This window comes from Anser cygnoides, chromosome 2 (genome assembly GCF_040182565.1).
Source record: "Anser cygnoides isolate HZ-2024a breed goose chromosome 2, Taihu_goose_T2T_genome, whole genome shotgun sequence".
NCBI lineage: Eukaryota > Metazoa > Chordata > Aves > Anseriformes > Anatidae > Anser > Anser cygnoides.
The window spans coordinates 87,099,759-87,120,211 of record NC_089874.1 but is presented as its reverse complement, the minus strand read 5'-3'; the positions used below and the strand labels follow the sequence as shown (position 1 = coordinate 87,120,211).

The 20,453-nt window shown below is 38.7% G+C and overlaps 1 protein-coding gene across 2 annotated transcripts in view; it reads right to left on the bottom strand.

The window, feature by feature from the left end:
* DAP (death associated protein) overlaps positions 1-20,453 on the bottom strand; it is a 48,338-nt gene that overhangs the window by 3,726 nt on the left and 24,159 nt on the right. For both annotated transcript variants that reach the window (XR_010829530.1, XM_048076399.2), the window contains one exon: positions 615-657. Coding sequence is in view for 1 of the 2 variants with exons in the window: in XM_048076399.2 (XP_047932356.1) it covers positions 615-657 (43 nt within the window). In the remaining variant the exon portion in view is untranslated. The remainder of the gene's footprint in view (positions 1-614; positions 658-20,453) is intronic.

The window sequence follows — 20,453 nt, the reverse complement described above, 5'->3', positions numbered from 1 at the left end:
TGTGAATGCAGGTCTTCTGTGACTTGTTTGTAGACATATAAACCACATTACACACCCTAGTGATAACTATCATGTAAAGCCAAGATAAAAACCCTGTGCACAAGGCATGAATTACTGACCGGATGATTAATGGCTTGTTAATACTAATGATTAAGCTTATGGATTTCCAGGTCTTGCTCGCTGTTAAAGTTTAGGGAACAATGCTTAGAATTGCCTGTACCCCAAGGCACATAGGGTAGCTCCGTGTCTTCAAACATGTACCGCCACAGGCAGAAGTGCTGCTCCTCATCACAGGTCAAGCTATAGCAGCAGACTTAAATGCAATTGCCTTTAAAGACAGGAATGCAGTAATATCTCCCTTAGATATGAAAAGAAGATCCAATAAACTTTAAGTGCTGAAATTAAAACAGTGGAAGCCATTTCAATAATTTTAATTTCACACAAAACCCAGAAAGAATGCTCAAAGGGACTGAAACAAATGTAGAAAACATAAAGCTCTTTATAATAAAAGAGAAAGGGGAATGAAAGAGATTAATTTTATTCCGATCAGTAATAATTCTGAAAAGCCTACAATCATTTTCCTATGGCTGAAAGAAATTTAATGATAATCTTACCCTAGCAATGACACCAGAGATGAACACCGTTGGCTTAGGTGGGCTGAAAAAAAAAAAAAAAGGGATTACTTGCACAAAATATTTAGAAGATAAACATGAAAAGTATGTCACACATTCAATGCAAAAAAAGAAAAAAAAAAAGCATTTTTGGCAATTAATGTTTCAAATCAGAAAAATTTCCTCTTCAAATGACTTTTGCCTTACTACAGCCAAGAACACTGATACAGATCTGTATGTTTTGACTGCTCTTACTTCATGTTAATTGAGAGGCAGTGGTAAAAGACTAGTCTGAAAGCTTACTTTGTTACTTAAAGCTGAGAGTCTTGGTTTGTTTCCATTGGTTTATTAATCCTCCAATTTTATATATAAGCTGCCACCAGTATACTTTGGGCTTAGTATATTTGTATTGCAAGAAAAAATTGAAACTGTAGTTAGACTAAACTTACTGCTGTTATGGAAAATAAAATAAAATCCAACTTTATGTGAGTCAGTCAAATGAATTAAGATTCCGAGTCTCAGAAAAAACAAGACCTAATACTTTAAATCACAGATTTTAAAGCAGATATTTATCTACTCTATTACACAGTAGAACTATGTCCGCAATAAAACAAATGTTAAAAAAAAAACATAAAGCAAACTCTGCTCCACTTTTTGATTTGCAGACTTCCACTCACATCAATAGGAACAGACTCAACAGTAGAATTCAACTCACACTCCCAACACAAGGGATCAGATTCCCTGGACCACTGACCTACTGAACTGACAACCTCTAGAAGAAGACCAAACTGCAGACAAGCCAGCACGTATGGTGGTGTGCATTGCCATAGCATCTACATTTCATATGCTCAGCAACTTTGCTGGTGTATGGTAAGACCATACACCTGCGTGGAGGTCTGCAACAGGATCAAGAGCAGCAGCTTTACAAGATCTCTGTAATAGCTACGCAGCTTGTACAGATTTTTGGTATGATGCTATGCGAAGTTAGGGTGATGAGCAGCACGCTATGAGGCCTTGATATAATGGTCTAATAAATATCATCTGAGCCCTGATTAAGTGGGGGTATTGCTAGAGTCTCTGAACACCCCAGATGTTTAACAAAACTCACCACACCCTACAAATTTTTAAAAGTGAGAAAGACAGGATTAGAAAAAGGGGGAAAAAAAAGTTTTGCTTTATAATAGTTCCATTTAAGAGTACCAGTAATATTTTCTGCAATGAGAAAGAGTATTTTGCTAGCTGTATTAGCACCTCTTCAAATCTAATTTTCTGTCGGTATAAACTAATATCAAGCAAAGATCAACAGTAAAACACTTTCATTTTACCCTGATTGTACTGAGCCAATTAGTACATTACAGTCTGGATAAGGTATCTTGTATGTCGACCAACAAACTCAAAGAAATAACTCTGAGAGAACACAGATGTACTGTGGTGGCTGACAGCTCCATTCATAAACTAACGCCATGACAGTATAAAGGAAATGAATGGCAAAAACAGAAAAAAGACATAGCAAGTTCTTTACACATGGAATCTGGCTTTAATCATACTCAATGCAATGTCAGACCAATAACTGTTTCTCTATTAACAATATTAGATTATCAGGAATTCAAATGAGACTGATTTTTTCTTATATTCTTACTATGACCTTTGAGTGTTCCCTATGCTTGGGTGATGCATGAAATTCAAATCAACGTTTCCTGAAAAGAGCCTATATTTGCTGAACATGCTGTCGCTTGTCTGACTACCACCACGTCATACTTCTTGCTTTAAAAACAAATTAAATGTTTCATTGTTTTAGCCAAAAATGAAAACCAGAAGGAACCTCTAGCATAATGGTTGTTTCAAATAGAGCTCTTCCCACTGTACATTTTAAGTCTTCTGAGAAATTCTGGTATCCTGTTTAGGAATGTAATGCTGTTAATATTCAAGGAGCCAGAACTCGCAAGTCCTAAGTTCTCTGGGTACACAACAAAGTTGGACAGAGAATATTTGGTACATTTCTGTACTTATTTTTCACTTAGTTGTATGTTCTCTTGTCTAAGGAATTAGGCTAAAGATCATATAAGGATCATTTTCATAAAAAGTTATGCTAAAAGTCAGTCAGTATTCTACATTTCAGGTAGTAACACAAATGTAGTTGACATCTCCCTGTAGAGATGAAAAGAAATCAGTAATACCATTTTCCTGGTAAGAACTATATCCTTCATATATGACGAATTTACCTTGAATTCTATCATGAAATAATGTTTTTAGCCTTGTTTGTGTACAGCTTGTTCTGGGACTGTCATTAGCAGCACTATCTTAAGAATAAGAGAGTAATCAGGACTCACAGGTGTGGCAGTCACTAGAATGCCTTACGCTAACTTGACTAAAGTTAACGCAGAACATTTTAGGATGGCACAGAGCAATTCACTGACACAAAGGGAACAACCTACATGGAAACCAGAGTTGTAAAAACTTACCTACATCCAGCCGTAAAAGGATTTGACCTCAATTTTCACCCTTGTTTGCCCTTTGTGGCTTTTTGATTGGACTCCTCTTGCTTTATGCTAGATTTCCAGCCAACAGGAACTAATGAGAATGCTGACCTGACTTCCAGCTCAAGAACTTGTACTCTCCATCCAAAAGGCCTTTTTTTTTTTTTTTTTTTTTATTCCCCTCAGAAAACCCTGCATTCATTTCTGGCTGACCTGAGCAACCACACTCAATAAATGCTGCAATGAAGCTTCACCTCTGTAGTTAACTGATTACAAAAGCCAACAAGTGAACACTTCACTCCTATGGAAGTAACACCAGTCGACCACTAGGCTCATTTACATACGTTAATTATTCTTTTAGCAGGGAAAAAGACAGAAGGCTGGCCAGAAACGTGAATGATTGAATGTACCTGTATCCTTAAGATTCTATCTTAGAGCCACCGTCTTTTTCCTAATTTCTACTAGATCACATTGTCCCAGAAAAATCTTTAAAACTTTAATATTATCAATTATCTCAGATGATCTATTGAACCAGAATCAGGCCAGAGCATATATAATCATACACCTATACTAATGAGGAATTCAACTGATCAGAGAAAGGCTTGGATAATCACTCACTGAATTTATTGTGAAGAAGATCATCTGTAAAAAGATTTCTCTCATTAAAAATGAAATTAAAGCATGAATCAATCTCCACTGCCAGACTCTCAAACCATTGGCTTTGTCAGATACAGATTAGCTGCCAGGCCCGTAATTTCATAATCACACTCCAGGACATCTAGTGCAGTTGTGGTATTCCAACACCACTCACTATCCTTCCGAAGAGCTTACCAAAAATAGACACAAAACTAGAGAATATGCACAGGCTATTATTGCTACATTTGTAAAACACTGTCAAGTGCTTTAAATTCTATTGGTGTTTTATGTAAAGCACAACCTACATTTCTATTATTTTGTAAGCTGTGGTGGTTGCTTTGAGGATATACTTAATCTGATGAAAATTGGATTGACAGATGTTGTTTTGAAGATGCAGCATTCCTTTGTTTAGGCATCAGTAAGCAAGACAGCAAAAAAAAATTACTTTCTTATAAAAATTGGACTTGTTTACAAATATGTTTTAAAGCTATTTAATGCACACATTTGTTTATCATTAAATAATAGCCTTAGCGGATATTGTGCAGAAATACAACAGTGTATTTTCCAAGACTGCTTATTGTGTGTCAATATTTTCAGAGATAACACTTGTTTTATTATAACAGAGGAAAAGAACACATCTGTCAAGATTTCAGAGTTCGAAGAACTTACCCTGATTTTACATGTGTGACGCTGTTAAGAACTGCACCTGTTTAACTTTTGAATCTCCACTAGATTCATTTATCCCAATTGTATTCACATAAAATAAAGATTTCCATTATTTCATAATACTTAGCTTAAATAAGGTCTTTATCTGACATTGCAAGTAAATCACAAAGAAAATGGAATACTTGAAAAGATCATTAACTAGATGAAATGAGGCATTAATAATACTAAAATCTTACGTCTTCACCTTAGAGGGATTGGCTGAATTCAAGTCTGACAGAAATATTGTAAAGACAAACACAATGGCATTACTGTGGAATCTCCTATAGTCCACGGAAAATATGCAGAGGTGATTATTTATCCAATTCCATTTGAAATATAGAAACGGAATGGATCAGTTTTCCAACTAAATAGTGATTTTTATAGTCATTAACTAAATCTGTGTAGTGTACGCACACCCACACAGAGGCTATGTACTTATACAGCCTACACAGACCCACAACTTTTTAAGAGTGGTCGCGAGCACAGGAAAGAGCACAGCTTTTCCTGCCCTGTTTGCAGCACCTGGATTGCCTAGCACGGTGTTACTTGACAGGGTGGATCTGATGCCAGTTTCCAGTGGCTGGTTGAGTGGCAGTCTTGATCTGGAGAAAGGACTATGAGCATTACTCAAAGCATGATTCAGACTAAAAGACTATATTTAGAGATGACTAACTAGGAAATAGAACCATGGATCAAAGCTAGCACTCAATAATCACTGGTGATTGGAAAAATCAAAACACACTAAAACAAATAAAGAACAAGAAAAAGCAATGGTAAAAATAGTACCTCACACTATACGTCATTTAAAATACTGTATTCAGTCCAGGAACACCATAACAAAAGAATCAGAGCAGAAATAAAGATGGAAAAAATAACCAAAAGAGTATGCAGAACCTTCTACGTGAGTAAAGAGCTAAGACCTATTTGCGTTCTGTATACGCAAGGCTGGAGAATATTGTTCTCATTTATCTTCTTTATAGTATACATAAAAAGTAACACTTGCAGAAAGTAGAAGATGTCCATTTAAAACTAGTAAACACCTTTAAAATAACAGAGAATTGAATGCAGAACCTCCTGAAAATAAAGCAACATTAAGACCAAGAGTTTAGGGAGATTCAAAACCAGAATTAGACATTTATATGGCTTAAACACATTCACATCAGTATAGAAACATGAAAAAGTTGTAAAAATGCTGGTATTCTGGGGCTCAAGTTAACCTTGAAATTACAAGGTCTACAAAGAAACACCTGCACAGAGGTTAAACTTGGAAATTTCATTATCTTCTCCACTTTCGATTAGATATCACAAGAGGTTATTTTCCTGATATATCTGATTCATCAACAATTCATCTCAGTACTGTAGATCGGGTACAAGCATGCACTCAGGATTCCCAGTGTGGAAACATTTAAACAGGCTAGCCTGCTTTAAAAAGGATAGGAATGAACACATGCCAGTCTTTTGCTAGGCTAGATTTTTTTTTTTTTCAAAATAGGTACAAAAATGGTAAATGCTTTAAAACTACATTAAACTATATTATCTTCTAAATGTGAGTAGTTCATATTTGTCTTTTCCAATACGTGGGAATTAATTAATTATATACCTTCTTATCAGTGGTCATCATGTGCTGTTATGGGGGCCTGGCACACAGATGCATGAAATAATGGCATGACATGTTTTTCAAAGACTTAGGAACCACAAATCATGTCATAATTTTTAGCTATCAAAACCTGACGGTGAATTCTTTAATTTTGTGTTTCCTCGACCCTATCAAGCCACCCAGTGGCATACACTGTGACCTGCAGCTGGCCTCTCTGACCATGGAGCGTGAAGGAGCAACGCCAGAGACCTGCTGCCAACTGGAGAGGCACCTGAGCTGCTGGGCAAAGGCAGCATGCAGACAGCGCCTAGCCCCTCGAATACCCCAAAATAGCAAGGGCTTGAAAAGGGAGAAGAACCTTCTATTGACCAGCTTGCCCTCTATTTCTTTGCTCATTTTCCAAGTAAACATACCATGCACTCTCTTTAACAAGTTGCTTAGGCAAGCAAAGTGAAAAACATTAAGTAGTGTGTTCAATCACCCCTTGATCCCCCAACTGTTCCCTCATTAGAGCAAGTTTTGCTATTTTATACCTTGTGCCCACCAAAACAGTCACTCTATGAACAAAAAGTCCTCAAAATACTCTAGTCAGAAATTCAACTTCAGTCAACAAAACTTCTGACTTTAATCCTGCCCTTGGCTTTCTAGAATTAAAACCATTTTGGCAAGTTGTTCAAACCACCCAGCTTAATCTTCAAGGTTACTTGGAAATTCATATATTCTGGTTATGAAACATTAAAGCTAACTATTCTTAGTTTAATTCCTTTTTAAAGATGTCCAGATACTACTTTCTAGTGGTGCTTATTTGAATTTACGTGGTTGCTTTTAATTTTGGCATTGTCTGCAAAAATAAATTCTGAGATGATTAAAAACACACTGAGATGATTAAAAGCACATTTCTCAGCAACAGAGAAAGACTAACAAGCACATTGCTCATCAGCTTGCCTGAAATACTTTCCAATTGGCTGTAATGCATTTAGGTTATTAATTTTCTGGACAGAAAAGTAATAATTAGCCTGACTGACTACCAGAGGGAAATATGCTAGTTGATTGCGCAGGGACATACAGTATCTGATATTCCACGATAATTTATCCTGTTGAGGTCATTTATTTATCTGCCATAACTTTGAAACCTTTAAGATCACCCACAGGATGGCACTGTTGAACCTCTGAGTTTTCTGTACAGTAAGTATACACCCTCAAAGAAATCCAGGTGCCGTGGCAGATACTAAGACAAGTAAAAGCAATGCTTCCTCTCGATGAACTGAAATGCGTGCGTATATATGTGTGTGTTTATATATACTTATATATATGGACACCCAGGCATACACATAAATACACAGCCACACCCTACTTTTAGAGAAAAATTTTCTTGTCTCCACGTGTTTAGTTTGTGTTCCAGTATATCCCATGAGCTAGGTTCCACTCTGCTCAACCCTTCTTCTTCCTATGCAGACAAATGCAAGCTTTAAGGAAGAGCCTAAAACCCTATCAGGACATTTTAATGACTATTTGCTTGGCTATTCACACACAAGCAAATTGGGTATCCTGATCTTTTAGTGAGATGGTAAATCACTGCCCATTACATTTAATAGCAACTGATTGACATTCATTGTTCTTACAATCGCTGTCAACTTGCTGCAGCATATGGCCTGATTAATCTCACCAGATTAATCTCATTCATCTTTGGTTTTAGTGCACGTTTTAGCCACGAAGACAATTATTTAAGAAAGCTATCCACAACCTCTCATCTACATTGTTGTTCAAGCTATACAGAGAGTAAACTTCTTTCTTGCCTACTTCCGATCACAAAATGAAGACTTAAGTATTTCACTTTTCCTATAGACTCAGGGGATTTAGAAACAGACCACAGTTGGTTTGTTTACTGGGGTTCAACCTTGTCTAACTGCAGCATTAGCCCACATAATGTTTGTAGTCCCTTAAACAGAAAAATGAGAGCTACGAAAACTGACATAAAACAAGTAACATTTAAATGCTGACAACTCCAATGAAAGTCTAAAATAAGGAATTAAGAAGGGCAGACTTCAAGTACTTGCAAAATGGATGGCCAGCAAAGACCACGGTGCCAAAGGGAGAGAGGACCAAGTTTTTCACACTAGTCACACAGTTAAGTGCATTTCAGAATATGCTCCCATGATGGTAACATGCTTCCACACTGAGAATATGACAACTATGGGCCTGCACTACATTATCTCAGCATCAGAGATACATTATTCAGTTGCAGCACTGTCGCAGCTCCTCCAGCATCTGTAGCAGATGGAAGATGGAGTAGAACTTGAAAAATACCATTGACACTGCAACCAGGAATACATGATACGAGTGCAACGAAGGAGATGCAGAAATTAGAAGCTAATGAGAAGGCTGAAGTCTTCTCACTCCTGTCCTGGTGAATTTGTTCATCTCAGAGACACACAGCAGTGGCCCAGAACGTCCCAATCACAGCTGTTAGAAGCCATACCTCAACCTTGCCTTCACACGCCTCAAGCCATTAACCAACTCAGTAGGCGTGCACATTTCACTCTCTTATCGCTTTCAACAATTGCATTATCTTTTCTTATTACTCCAAACGACACTCTAGACACAGAGAGACATGTATGCATATTCATGTATGTAAATACTACACCATCTTCCACATCCACAGCACTATTGCAAGAAGCCTCCTTAACCCAACTTTACACTTCACATTCGGCACAGTTTCCATGCTGCAACAGCACCCTACTGTTGCACGAGTCTCTCCAATGCCAACACAGACAAAAATCAACTTTTTTGTTACTCCTGTGGATGTTCACAGCTCCCCCTGCAGCAGAAGAGATCATGACAAAATTCTTGCCCATTTCAATACACCACACCTGGGAAAGCTCCAAGCACAACCAAGGGTGTTTTGTAACGTTATGAAGACACTCTTGCACCGTCAGATCCCAGGCTGAAGATTGTGCAAGTTGGCTGGACTGGTCCGGAATATACTTTAGTTCAAACCCTTCCAACGTTATTGACACAACTCTCCTTACTAACCAGTGGCAAGTGCAGTTTCTAGAGGAATAAATCTTGTCATAGGAATAAGAGACTAGCAAATCTTAGAACACAAAATTTCTCTTAATTCAGACACAGGAAGCAAAGGAATCATTCTTTCTGTATTCTTGTATTTGGAGCTCATGAAGAAGCAACAGAAGACAGTTAAAAATGTTTTCAATTTAATAACTTGCTTTTAATAATAAAAAAATAAACAACAACAAAAAACTAGTCACTAATGAACTTAGCCCAGCTAGGTTTTTAATAAGACAAAAGACTTGGAACAAAGTTCTCTAAAAGAGATTCAGACAAGTGTATTTGTTTAAGTGAACTTGGAGAAACTCAATTTATCCACAGAGAAAACAACCTCCATTGACCTACCAGGAAGCAACCACTTAATTCCTCTACTACCATTGCTACCCCGCTGCTGATCGATCTGCGGTGGTAGGACAGCCAGGATCTTGCTTTTTCATCTAGAAACATCCAGTCACCTGAACAGTCAGAACAGATGGTTTCTTCCCTTATTTATCTTAAGGGCTTAATCCAGAAGGTCAACATTTGATATTACTAAAATCAACTGCAGAACTTCCACTAATGTCAATGGGACTGGAACTTCATACTGAGGAAATACACACAAAATGACCCTGAAGAAATCAATGGCAATGGGATTTAAAGCATTACAGTCTGAGGATTTCAAGAGGAGTTCTTGGATGTTAAACTTTCACTCACTGTGAAATAAATGTCCAGCTTTTTAAGTGATAATAAAATCTGTGGCAATTCAGATGGATAACAGATCAATGTGCTGTTAAATCTGAATATAGTTCTGTAATAGTACCCATTCATTTAAATGGGATGTAGGAGTCTTAAAGCAACTAAAAACCCCTGAATGTCAATACCACTACCGATTTTTCTGTTAATCTAACAAAAACAACTGCTAATTTTCTAGTACCAGGATGTGATAGATCTAACAGACTGAACATTTGTTTGAATGGCATTTATTAATAATAGCTACGGCAATTCTTTTCATTAAACAAGTATTATAGCACCTGCAAGATGGCAGCTAACCACTTGGCTACATTGGTTTCTACCATTCAGTATCAAACACTTAGTATAATATGGTTAGATTACACCTTTCTCTGTGACACGTACATAGCTCTGCTTCTTCACTTTGCTTTTAGAGGACAAACAGATCAGTCTGAGGAATTAAAACAAGCATCCAGAGCCTCAGCTGAATTTAAATTCATTAAACAGCAGTAATACTGTTGGCACTTTATACTAGTAGTTTGCAATAGTATTTTATACTCATCGTTTCCATGCAGATGACAACAGAAATAAAAAGACTGTAAAAATGACTCATTTTACCTTATCCACTACCTGGTGTCGCATTTCTTGCTAGACTGCTGTCTGAAGTTATGTTTCTGTAATTGTAGCTATGGGGTGTCCTCAGCAAGAACACAGCTTCTCCAAAACATCTGCATGGTGGTAGTACCTCTGGCTACTGTCTGGATATTATTAAAAGTGACAATATAATAATGGGAGTTGACTTACTATGTTATCAACTTCCTTACCTTTGAAATCAGGGACAACAGACATAAGTAAAGTGCATTTATTTTAAAAATAAATTGCACCTAAGCATCAAAGTTAAATTAGCAAAAAAAAAAAACAAAAGGGGGGGGGGGATGGTTCAGAAGATCCCTTGAATCTCCTGAATCTCCTGTACACTTTAAAGAGCCATTTCTATCATTCTGTGTGTACTTGGAGATATAAACATTTTAATTAATAATTTCCTAATGAGACAGGACAGAGCTTTTGTAGAAATTCATCAACATCTAAAGGTGGAGAACTCTACCAATTCAGTAGGTCATTTTTACTTTGCAGAGGTTGACAGAGTAATGGAGTTCCAGTAAATCACTGTGAAAATTAATGGATAACATATGATACCGGAATGAGATTTTCAAACAATTAAAAAAATGGAAATAGCAATTACTGCAGTAAGTGCACCTTCTATCACACACACAACCAGGTGTGCACATTTGTAACACTATAGTGCAGGACATTTCATAAAGTGGTGTGACTGATGGCTTGTTCTTTTCAATGTTCACATTTTCAAGAAATATTTTGTAAATATGAGACATTTCCACTACAAAAAAAAATATTTCCTTTTATTTTGTTTGTTTTTCAGCTGTTGGTTCTATAACATTTTCTTATGTCCCTTCCCATTATTAAGACCCTCCAGGCTGCTGGGACTTACGGATAACCAGCTGCGTAATGCTGACTACTTTAAGAATTCAGTACAAAACAGCTCCGTTTAGATTTAACTACAGAAGCAAGTGGTTAGAGGGAGCTCAACACCTGTAGGAGCAGGAACCAGAGGAAATTTCTAATGGTACTTTTTGGTAGAGGGTACAAGGAAGGTAATGGTCCCATCCTCTCCATTCCCTCAACCTCTAGCTGCCTCTAACAGTCTCTTAGCTCCCAAAGACTAGCTCTCAAATCAATAGCTTTTTGTTTGTTTTTAATGATTAACACATTAACTGTGCACAATGGCTAATTAATCATCCAATTGTTTATTTTCAAAAGAGTGAGGAATTTAGGTAACATTTCTCCAAACCTGCTGCTTTCCTAAAACGCACCTTTAACTTACAGCATAATCACTTCACATGTAAATAGATTGAGAATTTAGAATTTGTAGCGACCAAATTTTGCTGCAGTCTGGAGTATAAGATGATGCACTGCCTGATTCAGCTAAACTCTTCTGAATGCATGTGATCTTAGAAATCCCTGAAAACCTCTGCAATAAGAAGTCTTAAAATACTTTAGAGGAACTGGATTATTTTAGATCTTAACTTCCTTGTTTTTTTCAAGTCAAAAATTTAGGAATAAAAACACAGACACACTTGTCTGAGATGGCTAAGTCAAAGATCACCAAGAAGGTGTTCAAATGATTAACTTGCTTGCATTAGGAAAGCGTACCACGAAAGAACGTGAATGGTAAGAGAGACAGACAATAGGAATTGTACAGAGAGAAATATATGCATCTGAGAAAGGTCTCATACTCCATTAACTACCTAAATTCTGGTTTGATAACTTACAGTATGTACAAATCTTAAGAATTTGTCACTGAACAATTCTAGTGCTTCATTTATCTGAAAATTTGAAATACTATTTGAATATGTTATTCAGATGAGACAAAATTCTGAAACAAAATAGCAAAGGTTACTGGAAAGCAAGGGAACTAGATACAACCATAATATATTTTGAGAAATGTTGTCTGTCTATAGTCACTTCTTCTCGGTCTTGTAGTGATTCGCTACCGTATGGTAGGTGCAAATCAAGTGGTGAGGCAGGATTCTGCCCCCAGAAACATGCTGGGGTTCAGTGAAAATTAAGTCTCTGATGGGAGATAAAAAACCAGTCAGGGTGAGTACTACACGTTTTTGGTCAAAACATGATAGTTATGTTTATGAACCCAAAGAACAAAAAGCGATAATAACTCCAGACACTTTTACTGCTTGTTTTTGTATTCATTTATAATCCTCCTTTCACATTCTTTCCTGAGATTGTTTTATAAACCGATACGCATAAACCTTCAACCAGCAAAAAAAGTTTGCAGACTTCATACCAAATACCTACCCATTCATTTTGAGTTTATCATCACTAAGAAAGCAAAAAGACCAGCTGTAAAGAGAACACCTTTAATTTATCAAAAGACCAAACCATTTTCTAATTTTCATCCTCTATGGCAAAATTTTGTATTAACCAGTGTGGCATTCCTATTATTAACCTGCACGTTCAGAAGAGAAGACAGGCCTCTTGTGTATACTCGCTCTGAATTCTTGCTGCTATGACATTAAAATTGACAGAAGGGTATTGGGCTCCTGTCATATTTATTTAAAATCTTTATAGAGAAGAAGTCTGTTGAGACATACCCTAGGCACCCAGATGACAGCAATGCTATTGCTGCAACATAATGGCCAGCTGCAAACTGAAGTTTAATTTCTTTTTTGTCTATCAGAGGGAACTCGTCTAGATACTTCCAGTTGCAATGAAAGAAATTTCCACAAATTTTACAGCAGCAATTCTCGTTCGTTGCTGTACATATCAAGGGAAGTAGAAAGTAAAAGAGTGTAAAGGAGCTTCAAGCAATAAAAGAATTCTTTTTTACGAAGCTCTGCTACAAACAACAGCAACATTTCCCAGTGCAACACATATATACTAGCACAACCCACTGTTCAGAAAAATCACAATGGAAGCACGCTGCTTGTTCTGTGAGTAGAAGTAAGAAGAGAGGGCCCATTCTTCCCAAGGAACAGATAGCTCAAATTTTGTTTATTTTTTTTAAACAAGAGGCATAAGTACAGAACAGGAAACTGTAGGGGCAAGAGGAGGAAAAGAATGGGGAAAAGGATTTCCTAAAACACAGTGGAAGGTCAAGTTCCTGTGACAGGCCTAAATAACATGGCAGTAAGTGACATCAAGAGAAGCACTTCTTGTTACAAGAACCAGGGCTGAAACCTGCAGGCTCAGATGTGCTCCCATTAAAAAATAACCAGGAAGGCAGTTAACAGGCAGGTACTGCAGAGCTCAGTTGATTGCAACAGGATCACTGAAGTAAAGCAAGAGGACTGGGGAGTTCTCCAACAGGGCACTGAAAATCCAGAGTATCAGAAGCGAGAACATCCTCGTGAGATACAAATAAACTGCCTTACAACTACAATTAGAGCAAGGCAACAATTAATCTGCCTTACCTCCCGATTGGTAGTGAAGATCTCTTACAAGGATAATGGAGGACTGAAGCAAAAAGGAGATTCGTTCAAGTAACAAAGGCTGTTAGCAAGGATGCAGGAAGGGAAGCCAACCACTACCTCACAGCCAGGCACACATAGCCCAGTAAATATCCAGCACAGTACACCTCCATATACAAGGAAATAAACACATGTTCAGTGCTATCTGCCAGAAGTCTGAAAGTTCAACGTACCTTTAGCCTCAGTCATTTGGAAAATACAGCCCCATACTGCAAGTTAAACAATTGTGTTTCTTTACTTACTGCAAAACCACTATTGCCTTAAAAAATACACAGCTTTGATACATTCTGATCCTTCATTTTACATTCATAACACGCTTTTAAACATGAATCTAAAATAACTCTCTGGCTGTTCTATATATCCAAAGTTTGTTGCTTGAACTCTTGCAGACTTCAGCATCAAAATTTCTCATGGCTTCAGGCACCTGATAGGAGCAACAAACTACAGAGAACACTGATAAACTGAAAAGACACCTTAGCTTCTGATCTTGCTGCTAAAATGGTATTAAATTTGTTAACCTTTGTTAACCTTTCTAAATGCAAATCCTGCCTAATCAAAGCAACTTAGAATTATTAGCCATAAATGCACCTTGTTTTGTAGATAATACAAATAGTAGAGAAAGAATATGAAAATACATTGCAAAAATGCCATTGATTTGTGCATGAAAACCTTTGTTGTAGATGTTGCAGGGTACCATTAATGGGCATATTGCCATGGGCTTACTGCCTGGTCCAAACAAAGAACTCAGCTACAACCTTATGAAGCGTACAAAGGGAGTAAACATTAGTGCACAAAAATTCTTTCTTCTCCCTTTTCCATGTGTTTCCCCCTCAAACACGCATTTTATTCATGTCACATGAAGAAATGATCTGAGTGTTTTGTAGTCTACGCAGGGACGAGCACTCTCATTCTGCCAAAAGAGAGCACCAAAAGATGCATTTGAAAATAGGAAGCCAGCAAGTGTCAACAGCAGGCAATCACCCAACCTTGGAATCTGTTCTGTTCTGGCACAGTACAATCACGATGCGTGACACAAAGGATATACCCAGCCTGTGCTAAAGGGGGAGCGAGCTGTGATCGTTATCAGAAGTAAAAGACATCATGCTGATTTGCATCTGCATTTGCTTTGCAAAGCTTCAAGTAATAGTAGGGTGCCAAGGCAGAATGGAAACTCTACAGAAAACATCAGTTGAACCCATTCACTATTAAGAAAGCACACCTCTGTGTAATTCCTGTCCTTCTCTAGACAGAATCACCTATGTTGGAAAAGACCTTCAAGATCATCAACCTGACCTATCAAGTACCATCACTAAACCTTGTCCCTTCATGCCACATCCACACATCTCTTAAATACCTCCAGCTGTTACAATGCTTCACCATCCTCTCCATGAAGAAACTTGGTACATCTCTGAGGTCACTCGAGGTCATTGTGTCCTATCACTCGTCACCTGAGAAGAGAAACTGACACCCACCTCAATACTTTCAGGTAGTTGTAGAGAGCAATGAGGTCTCCCCTCAGACTCCTTTTCTCCAGACTAAACAATCCCAGTTTCAGTTTCCTCAGCTGCTCCTCCTAAGTCATGTTTTCTAGTCCCTTCACCAGCTTTATTGCTCTTTTCCGCACACACAAGCAACTCAGTAGCCTTCATGGGGGACCCAGAACTGAACACAGTATTTGAGGAGCTGTCTCACCAGTGCCATATACAAGGCAACAATCACTTCCCTAGTCTTGGCCACATTATTTCTGACACAGACCAGGATGCCATTCACCTTCTGGGCCACCTGGGCACATTGCTAGCTCACATTCAGCCAGCTGTAAAACAGCACTCCAGCTCCTTTTCAGCTGGGCAAGTTTCCAGCAGCTCTTCCCCAGTCTGTACCACTGCATCAGGTTGTTATGCCCCAAGTGCAGGATCCTGCATTTAACCTTGCTGAATATCATGCAATTGGACTTAGCCCACTGATCTAGCCTATCCAGATGCCTCTGCAAACCTGCATCTCACACACTGGCAAGCAGTCTCGCACAACCTTGCCATCAACTAATCAAATGCTCAAAAATTCTCATATTGATTTCACTTAATGGTCTCGCTGACATTTTTGGCATAGGAAGCAATTTGATCACCTGTTATTACAGTTTCTTTTATGTACAGTAATCTTGAGGGAAAAAAAAAACGATTACAAATTTAAACCAGGCTGACAGGTTTTTTTTTTTTGTTGTTGTTGTTTTAATGGACATGCATATTTACAACTTCAGGAAGACTTTACTTCATGATGAAAAGATTCAATTATTTCAGGTAGGTCAGGTTTGGGATCAGATCAAGATGCTAATATAGCTATGTGAAACTGTAGTTTAGTAGTGTTTATCTCCTTTGTCTAATCTAAACAGTACCTACCTATTCAGTATCTCAGCTATTGTGCACATAATGCAGGAGTTTCAAAAGCAGATTCTAAACTTGAACTTGAAATTTGGGTATTTACATTAATATAACCTGCCCTAGTTTTCACACAGATTAGGCATTCGCAATTTCACATGATGTAAACATGAACACTGTATCTCTGAAAATTGTGAAGAGTCTCAAGCAGGGTACTTGCACTCAAGAAACCGCTTCTGAATTTTCAGTAGAACGTAGCCTGAATAACCGCTGTCAAAGAAGCAAAGCAAAAGGCAAACATCTGACATAATCCTTGGATAAAATGCAAACAGAAGTTGAGAGTGAATGCACTGATTAAAGAGGACAAGGCAAGACAGCTTGTTGTCCACAACTTGGTCTTGATTCTTCTAGTCTATGTAAGCTGGTTTTCTGTATCTAGCCAGTATTTTCCTATGAACAATTTGGCCGTGATAAGGAAACGCAACATTCTGCAAAACACGGACTTGACAGCCAAAAGAGCTCAGTCCTTCCAAGTACAGAAGAGACAAAGAAATCAGAGGCAAACCTCAAACACCATTGCTATCGTGACCTTGTTCCTGACCTGCACTTCTGTATCGTCCCTAGTGGTTTTCCTGACTGTTAGCTTAGGCTCTGCTAGCCATGCCAACAGGCACCGGGCTACAGATAACAGGCTCATCACTACACTGCTGCAGTTGTTCAGTGCTCAGGGCAGATTATCTCTGGAGATTCAAATGCCCATGGCAATTTGCAGCACGTTTCACTTGGAAGACCACTGGGTTTTTCTTCCTTTGTATGTCACTGTTATATTTGATTATATTTTATACAGTATGTCACTGCATACGAACTTTTTTTTTGCAAACACACACATCTTACACTGGCACTCTGTTGGTCAGAAATCAAACCAGACAGTTTGGACCAGTGGGGTTGTAGAGAGAACCAAGAAGTAGCTTTCAGTTGTCCCACTGGAATCAGTAACCACAATTATTCCACCCCCAATTAGTAACATCTGGGAATACCTGCACGAGGTTTCACCCTGAAAAAGCTAAGTGACTCTACTAGATGATCCAGACTCCAGCGTTTGCTGCTTAGTTGGCTCCTCCTAGACAGTGGCACAAAGGAAAGTGCTTCCTCCCAGACAACTCTCACTAAAGGTCACTGCACGTTGGATTGATTTAAAATTGCTGTCTTGGATTATATTACTCCTTTACAATGATACAAGTCTCTTAAGGCTGCTCAGAGTACCGGAAAAAACTAATTCCTAACCTATTCACTGTACTTACTGTTTACACAATTCATAAAGTAAAACTGTCTTCAATGATTCTGCTTACTTTTAAGAACTACAAGAACCACTAAAGCTGGAAGACAAACACCACAAATAATAAAAAACCACAGAGCTGTAATTACAGAGCAGCCCATTACAGAATTACAGAAGGGCTGATAATTGCAGGGAACCTCTGGAGGTCATCTGTTTCAAACACCCCCGCTCAAGCAGGGCCACCTACTACCTGTTGCCCAGGACCACATCCAGGTGGCTATTGAAGATCTCCAAAGAGGAAGACTCCACAAACGCTCTGGGCAACCTGTGCCAGTGCTCTGTCACCCACACAGCAAAGAAGGGCTTCCTGATGTTTAGACAGAAGGAACCTCTTGCCTTCCAGTTCGTGCCCACTGCCTCTCATCCTGGCACTGGGTACCACTGAAAAGAGCCTGGCTCCATCTTCTTTACACCCTCCATTTAGGTTTTTTTTAGCCTTCTGTTCTTGAGGCTGAACAGTTCTGGCCCCTTTCAGCCTTTCCTCATCAGAGAGGTGCTCCAGACCCTTAACCAACTCCGAGGCCTTTCACTACTCACTCCAGTATGTCCATGTCTCTCTCTTGCACTGGGGGGGCCCAGAACTGGTCACAGTGCTCCAGGTGTTGCCTCCCTAGTGCTGAATAGAAGGGAAGGAAAGGACCATCTCCCTTGACCTGCTAGCAACACACCTGCCAATACAGCACAGGACACAGTTAGCCTTCTTTGCTAGAAATGATTGACTCGGTGCCCACCAAGAACCCCAAGTCCTTTTCTGCAAAGCTGCTTTCCAGCCGCGTGGCCCTAACATGTTAGTTGTTTCTCCCCAGGTGCAGGGATTCACACTTGCCCCTTGCTGAACCACATGAAGTTCCTGTAAAAGGCCCTTTCTATAGCTTGTCAAGGTCCCTCTGGGTGGCAGCACAAATATCTAGCACATCAGCCACTCCTCGCAGCTGTGGTCTCTGCAAACTTGCTGAGGATACGCTCTGCCCCAGCATCCAGACCACTACTGAGAATGTTGAACACTGTTCTGTTTAATTGCACCTGGGGTGCAATGCTTGCTGTTGGCCTCCAACTGGACTTCACACCACTAATCATCATCCTCTGGGCCTGACCGTTCACAGTCAGGTCTTACCCACCTCACTGTCTGCTCATCCAGCCCATAAATCAACTGAAGTCAAGGCAGATAACATTCACTACTCTCCCCTTGTCTACCAAGCCCATGATTTCACTGTAGAAGGCTATCAACTTGGTAAAGCATGACTTTCCCTTGAATTGAATCCATACTGACTACTCCTGATCACTTTCTTGTCCTAACGCTTGGAAGTGATTTCCGGGAGTAGTTGTCCCATCACCTTCTTGTGGAGATGAGGCTGACTGGCTTGTAGTCTGCTGGCTCTTCCTTCCTGTCCTGCTTGAAGTGCTTATGAACTTAGGAATTTTCTTCTTATCTTTGTTGACTCAAGTACAATTTTTACTGTATTGCAAGTTTCTCTTGAGTACTTTATGAAAACAAAAATGCAACTACAAGGGTGGTATTGATATACCAGTTACGAACAAAAATTTTTTTAAGATTAATGGGCTTTACTGGTACATACAAGTAAGATCTTTTCTTCTTCAAAACATTTTATTTTCATGTACTTTGATGAATTTGGCTCACAGCTTTTAACTTAAGAAAAGCGAAACTTTTAAGTGCCAAAGACAGCTCCATATAGAGCAATTAGAATTTCTGGAGTTGAGACATGCACAAGATTACATAGTATTATTCCGCAATAAATACCAAAGATAACTACTGAACTACAAATAAATGAATTATGATATACACATTTACTTTTTTTCTACGGTTTAGGATCAACTTATGTACATACACATTCCTCTACAAAAAGCAGAATAGGAAGTTTCAGCAGTAGAACATTTGCATTCCCCCAAAAGTTTGGGATTTACATAAGGTTTTAAAATTATTATCTACATAAACAGTTTTTACATGGCACTATCTGCACAACAGCATTCAATTTTCTCTTTCCTGGCATTCATGAGCTTAGCTTCTGCTAAAAGAATTCAAGCATTCTAATATCCTAGCCTGCTTTGCTTAGACGAGTTACAAGCACATAGGGGCACATTAAAGTATAGGAATGTGTAATTAGGGTATTGTTACACAGATACATAAAGGGTCGACTGCCTTAAAAGACATGTTTTTGTTTTGTTTCATAGACTGACCAGCACTAGTCTGATGAACAGCTAAGGTTCAGAGCAGGACTGACCACTGCCAGTATGTGCTTGTTGAAGGATATTCTGTCACGGTGAGGAAAGAACATTGCAAGAACTGAAAGTTAAGCCAAGAAGGAACACAAAGAAAACTTTCAAAATCATCAGCAATCTTGAGATGAGTCTCCAGACCCTAAGAAGGTCAAATGACAGACTGTACAATAAAATCTATGAAGGTACTTTTTCATAAGGTCTACGATTATTAGCCACCTCAATCAAGAATCATTTTTGATCGTGCTAACAGCTGGATGGGATGCTCACCTGTGCTACCAAGAACTAGAAGCCAACGGCATTCCGCAATCCTAAGTGACAGTAATCAAACCTGTAAATCACACACCCTCTGCCCAGCGATGTTTTAAATTGCTTCCTACTGGGATGCAGAGGAAACATTTGGAAGCATACTGTACAGAGAGGGCAGCCCTGAGAGGTCATTTCATTTCTTGTTTCTCACAACTGACGAGGCTGTGTATCAGTGCAAGAAGGTAAGTTGCCAATCCTAACAAATCAAAGTACCTTCTAGGCCCAGCCTCAATTCGCTCAGTCCAACTTTCATGTGTAACATCAGGATTCCCTGGCTACCTATTCCCGTTCTGTACTCTGGCAGCGTAAGTTCATGCATTACTCCTAACCTTCTCTAGTT